Genomic DNA, 6,564 nt, shown 5'->3' on the forward strand with positions numbered 1-6,564 from the left:
TTGTGTTTTTGCAGTGTACCCATCTCAGTTAGAGTCCAGAACTCGTTGATTCCCATCAGGAAAGCTGATTTATTTCACATTGTCTCTTTGTTGTTTCCAAACCGGAGCGTGACTCCGGTCCGGCTCCGGGTTCTCCTGGTCAAAATGTCAAGTTTAACCCGGAAACACGAGGATCCAATCGCCACAGCGGCGGCGGCGGCCGTTCCGCCTCTGTTTGCAGTCGGGATTAGAGAGCTTTGATTGGATGAGGGGGAATTAGCGCTCCAGCTGACATGAGAGCTAAGTGGATCCAGAACCGCAGCGCCACACCTGAGCTGGCTGTGAGGAAGAGGAGGAGAGACGGGCCTGCCCTTCCTCCTCGTCCTGACAATGGCTGCCGGGTGCAGAGTGTCAAATCTAATCAAATAACCCAGCGTGTGTGTGTGTGTGTGTGTGTGTGTGTGTGTTCGTGTGTGTGTGTGGAGGCAAGACACTGGTCTCCTTGTCAAAGCCGGAGATGAAGGGAAAAAACAACATGGAGCAGAAAATGGCTGCAGCAGAAAAAACTCCTCAAACTGGGAGCCAGTTCAGGTCCCAGTTAGCAGCTTAAACAACCAGTTTAGAACCTACTTTCTGATTTTCCTCGTCAGATTGATGGTGGGATTATGACGGGATTACAGCAGAGCGGTTGGACTTCATTGTCTCTGCGTTTACATTGACTTTATAATTACACAGTTTGACATTTTAAAATAAATTTGCTTAATGGAAACAAGACAGTTTCAGAAGAAATTGGTTTTTCGATTAAGAAGTTTTGCCACCAGGACGAGGCATTTCATTTTGGTCGCATCGAAATTATTTACTGTTTTTCACAAAACTGCAATGGAAACAATTTTTCATCCAAACCACAAAGACGCCGACAGGAAGTGGTTGGAGGAAGACGGTGTTTTTAATGATTTATTGATTTTTAATTTCATTTCTTGTTTAATGGAAACGCCACACCGCGGTTTTTTCTACGTTAGCCAAACATCGGCTAAGATTTGCTACATTTATAATAGACATTCAGCTGCTGTTCCGTTAATGTAAAAAAATATTTATATATTATTTCGACTTCCTTTTCTCGTGTTATTACGACCATTCTCAGAATTTCAACTTCACTTGTATTTTTGCCACTTTATTCTCATTATTTTAAATTTATTGTTGTATGATCGACTTTCTTATCATATTTAAAAAAAATACCTTGTCTCAATACTCAAACTTCATAGTTTTTATTTTTGATGCAGAAAAGTTGAAGGCCGATTTTAGGAAACCATGAGATCAGGGTGTCCAAAGTGTGGCCCGGGGGCCATTTGGGCCCCTAGAAATGGTTTTGCTTGGCCGGTGACCASAACTCAAGAATGAAATAAATTTGGCCAACAAAATTAAAAATAATTGAATCAAAATTTTGCAATTGTGTATTTTCCTTTTACAGCTGGAAGCACTTTTTTATGTTCTGGATCTCTAATTTTGTATTTTAAAAACTGGCTTAATGTCAAGCAGGTAAAACAAAAACTACATTTTTGTGTTTTTAATTTAATATATTTTTAGCCAGCTTATAGGATTTAAGTTTTTACAGCCTGCAGCAGATGATGCATCTCTGCGTTTGGTGGAGGAACATCTGGACCAGAATAATGGCTTCATTGTTTCTTCTWCGTTAGAAAATCTAATTTTCCYGACCAAATGAAACCAAACAGGAAAGTTCTGACGTAAAAATCCAAATTTACGAGCTTTGTGTTCAGTTTTCACTCCTGTTTATAGTTTTTATGTGTCTAAACTTGCAGGATGAAACTAAACCGTCCAGCACCGAAGAAAACCCAGAACGCTGCATGTTTGTGGCTCTGGCCGAACAGAACCAGTTTGGTTTCTCRGGAGACGGGAGTTAAACGAGGGATGAGACAGAAATCTGCAGATTTTCYTCTGAAAGGTCAGGAAAATGGGCCGAACTGTAAACCAGAACCGAGCTCATCTGTCATCCCTGCATGGACGCTCTGTGGAAGCTGTCAGCACCTCTGGATCAGAACGACACGCAACTGGCTCGGCTCGGTTCGGTCGGGTCCGGATTACCCACTGAGGCTCCGCAGGGATGCTGGGAGGGGCTGCAGTAATCTGGTAATCTTATTACCACGACTCGGTGTGTGTGTGTGTGTGTGTGTGTGTGTGGAGTAAACAGCTGATGATCCTGGCTGCCTTCTACTCCAACAATGCCGACACGGATCGGCAGCGCCGCTCTGACTCCGCCCACCACAGAACCTCCAGCTGCTCCCGTCCGTCCATTTTCCCAAACCAGAACCTTTTCTCTAAGTCGACCCGTTAAAGCCGCTTTGTCACCATTAGGTGTTTAAAGGTGACCTATTATCCTAACCTGCTTTTTGCACAAATTATTCTTATTTAATGGGATTTCAGTTCTGGCTGATTTGAGCTGTTTTAGGGTCTCTGTCACTTTAAATCCTAATAAGCTGCTGCTGGCCACGCCCCCCCCAGCTCATCGTTTTACACTCACATGTAAATATGGCAACAAACAGATGTGCAGATACAACCCTACATCTTTGAAAAGCAGAAGTGGAGCGTCCTGTACAACAAGAATGCAGCAAGTGGCTTCTGGATGGTACACTGCCGAAACACAAAATTTTACCAAGTATTTATTGTCTAGTTTCTTGTGCAAATGTGTTAGTATGCTTAAAGTAAGACAAAACTAACTTTCAAAGAAGATGGAGAATCATGTTTTAAGTCAATAATTCCTTGATAGTGATGAAAGTTCTAATCCACTGGCAGATACTTTAAAACRTTTTTCTAGTGGAACTAGTACTTTTTACTTAAAATTAAGRAATTACTTMCTTAAAACAAACTAAGACATCTTGCTTAAAAGTTRCTTGTGAGTTAGTTTGACCTTATTTCAAGCAATATTTGCAAAATTGGACCAAAATTACCWGGTAAGATTTTGTGTTTTTGCAGTGCAAGTCGAGAAGGAAACATTTATATTTTCCAGCAGCCATTGTACAGTGCATAAAGCGGTAAATCACCAGACCAAACGCACTGGAGCTCAGCCTGGGTTGCTAGGTAACAGGTGGAATTCCACAGGGGTTGCTAGGTAATGTGCTGGGCTTTGCAGGGGTTGCTAAGTAACAGGACGGCGCCTGTTGATTTGTGACTTTACATTCTGGAGGTTTTTGAAACGGCTCATTTTCCAGACACCAAAAAACTGCAACTTGTTGTTTGCTGTTTTTAGAAGCAGTTGAGACCCAAATGCAGGCTCCAAGACGTGAAAAATGTGAATCTTGGATAATAGTTCCGCTTGGCGATGCAGAGAAGCAGCCGGGACGTTGGGGGACGGAGCGTTTTAGGTGAAGCCTCCTCTCACCGGTCCAGAACCCGGCTGTAATCCTGAGGCCCGCAGCCGCCTTCGCTCTTCAGTTCGGCGAAGATCTGCGTGAAAAAGTGCGGGTCGGCGTTGATTCGCAGCATCTTTGAGCTGGTGGCGTCAATGATGGCGAGGCAGCGGTCCCAGAAGGCCTCCTTCCCCGCCTCCACCAGGAAGGGCTTGAGCGGGTACGAGATCTCGTTGCCCATGTAGGAGTAGGACAGGTAGAGGCAGGTGAGCAGGATGGCTTGCAGCTCGTGCTCCGACGCCACCAAGTCGCCGTCCACCACGTCCCGGCACAGCATGTAGACGAACACCACGTTGGCGGGCGTGACGAAGGCCTGGTCCTGCCAGCCCTGCAGCAGCAGCGAGCGGTCGACGGCGCGCAGCCACAGCACCGGGTCGGCTGGGGACAGGTGCTTCAGCCGGTAGCAGCGGCAGCACAGGAACTCCCCCAGACAGCGCAGCAGCTCGCTGGTGGACGCCTGGACGATGACGCGCTTTGGGGAGGCCGCCCCCTGGGGGACCTTCTTCACCGAGGACAGCTGCTGCGGCTTGCCGTAGCCATATCCGTGGCCCAGGCCCAGTCCGTAGCCCAGACCCAGTCCGGCCGGGCCCTCGTAGCTGGAGAGGTTGGCGCAGGACAGGGACTTCTTCACGTTCTCCCGGTTCAGGTGCAGCACCTGGTCCCGCTGGTAGATGTTGTTGTTGTTCAGGGGCTCGGTCAGGACGCCGGCGGCCCCGGGCCCCTTCTTCGGGTTCCCCTTCTTCTTGGTGGAGGCGACCAGCCGCTTCCAGGTCAGCGCCGGCAGGAAGATGGACTGGCCTCTCCTTAGGCCGCGCTCCTTTTGGCTGTTCAAGGAGCGGCTGCTGAGGCTCGGGTAGTGGCTGAGCGAGCCCGGGTGGTTGTCATAGTAACCGGGTTTGCGAGCGCTCGGCGACAGAGATAGCACGGTGCCCATGGTGGGTCGGAGCGCCACAGGTCAGACCACCTAACTGCGGTTTGTCTCTCAGAGTCCAATGGACATCACAAAGTGAAGAAGACAAGAGCTGATGGAGGCAGAGAAGAAGAAATCATTAGAAATCTGAGCAAAATCCGTTTTTATCCTGGTTTAGGAAGTTTTCACACTAAATAGTTCCTTAGACTCGGTTCGAATTGGGAAAACTGCAACAATTGTTCCATTTTCAGCTGCTGCAGTTCAAACCAACCAAACCCTTTGAGCAGCCTGTTCCCCTCCTGGCCTGTGGGGGCGCTGCACCAAGAACCACTGAAGGAAACGACACAAAAGCCTCTGAACACACTGAGAGCAACTTCCTGCTTCACCAAATGGAAACAAAAATGGAGGCGTTAGATTTTAGTCTTTGGAAGATTTCTGTCTTGTCTTTGTAAAAGGGAGTCATTTCTCCCACTGGCACTAAACTAGCAAGTTTAGTTTGGTTGTATTTACCCAGAATTCCCTGCTCTGTAGGCCACTTCCTGCTTTTGGAGCGGTGTCTGGTCGACTTGGCGTTCAAACAGTTGGAAAACTGGATTTAATGGAGGAAAACTGAACAAACCAAGAGAATGTTTGGGCATTCTGGGTAATTGCAACCAAAACAAACGTGCTAGCCTAGCGCTAGCTGGAGAAATATCTCGTTGAAATCCTCCAACCGCTAAAATCTGACGCCTCCAATTTTGTTTCTATTTGGTGAAACAGGAAGTTGCCCTCAGTGTCTCCTTCAGAGGTTTTTGTGTCGTTTCCTTCAGTGGTTCTTGGTGCAGCGCCCCCACAGGCCAGGAGGGGAACATGTTGCTCAAAGGGTTAGAGCAACCTGGTTGGTTTGACACAAAGTGGAACAAATGTTGCAGTATTGGACCCGAATCTGATCGAGTCTAGACATTAAAGTGGCAAAACAACTTTAATCTGCACAGATCAGATTCTTCTCTGACTGAGGCGGTTCTGTTTGGTCCAGAGACACAGAAACTCTCAGCTCACCTGTGTCTGTGGAGGTTGAAGGTTCCGGTCCGGTTCCTGCCGCACTCAGCTGAGCTGAAATAGAGAAACTGATTGCGCTCTGCAGGCGGTGACGGGACGGCGCACAGTGTGTGCAATCACAGGATAGCTGCGGCTTTTCCGCAGAGACTGTTCAGCGGTTGCGGCGCTGCTGTCATCCCCCGCTGCCCTTCACTGGCAGCCGGCAGCGGCTGGCGGCTGCAGTCGGCTCGGGTGCATCATCACAAACCGAACTGGAAACTTTCACCGAGTCCTTTCAAAGCATTCCATCTTCTCTGTGAGCCACAGAAAAGTCCCCCCAGAACTCCCTTCGGTTCCGGTCCGGCTCTGTCCAGCAGCAGCAGCAGCAGCGGCGGTCCGCTCTGCAGGAGCTCCAGAGGCTGAATGAGCGGAGCTGAGAGCCGCTTCGGTCCGAGGTCTGAGCGCGCAGAGCGGGCGGCGAGTGGCGCGTCACCCTCCCCCGCCTCCTTCAGCAGGAGGAACTTCAACACGCACACACACACACACACACACACACACACACACACACACACACACACACACACACACACACACACACACAAGGTTGGTACATTGCAAGGTTGTTTCAGGATGTACTGTTTGAGGGACAGTGAAGAAAAAATTTCAAATAAAGGGTGTTATTGCAAAAAATTATGTAGTACTTTTAAAGTATTTTATTATAAAAAAAATGCTCCAAACATACTATATAGAATGTAATAATTTATTTTTTTCAATTTAATATTTCAATAAAAAATTTTTGTTCAGATGATTAGAAATAAATTTTTATCAAACTGAATAATTATTATAATCTATAGAGCTGTAGAAAACTCAGCAACTCTGGTAGAGAATTGGAGGATTTGGAGAAATTTACACGTTTTTTTCTAGAAAATTTCTGCGATTATTCTAAAAATGTATTTTTTTCTTGCAAATGTTCAAACTTAGAAATTTCCTGGTTTTGTCTAGAAAATGTCTCTTTTTGGCTGAAATGTTTTTTTTCTGTGTACTATGTCTTTAATACACCTTTGTATGTAAAGGCAGCCCTTAGTCTGAGTCCAGCGGTTGATTTAAGAGACAAGTTAACCTAACAGATGTTTGGAGGAAGCTGCAGTTCCCAGAGAACATCCTGACATGTAAACAGACTCACAGAAATATTAAATATTAAGACAAATGACCTCAGAAAGAGCCGACAGAGTTTAG

General features: G+C 46.7%; 1 protein-coding gene across 1 annotated transcript; it reads right to left on the minus strand.

The window, feature by feature from the left end:
- Positions 1 to 1,206: 1,206 nt before the first annotated feature.
- LOC103473007 (cyclin-dependent kinase 5 activator 1) lies at positions 1,207 to 5,788 on the minus strand. The gene is made up of 2 exons (XM_008422919.2): positions 5,350 to 5,788; positions 1,207 to 4,423 (listed from the first exon to the last, which is right to left on the minus strand). Exon 2 carries the CDS (start codon positions 4,333 to 4,335, stop codon positions 3,370 to 3,372), a length of 966 nt encoding a protein of 321 aa, XP_008421141.1. The 5' UTR covers positions 4,336 to 4,423; positions 5,350 to 5,788; the 3' UTR covers positions 1,207 to 3,369.
- Between the last annotated feature and the right edge of the window lie 776 nt (positions 5,789 to 6,564).

The sequence above is a fragment of the Poecilia reticulata genome, linkage group LG11 (genome assembly GCF_000633615.1).
Source record: "Poecilia reticulata strain Guanapo linkage group LG11, Guppy_female_1.0+MT, whole genome shotgun sequence".
NCBI lineage: Eukaryota > Metazoa > Chordata > Actinopteri > Cyprinodontiformes > Poeciliidae > Poecilia > Poecilia reticulata.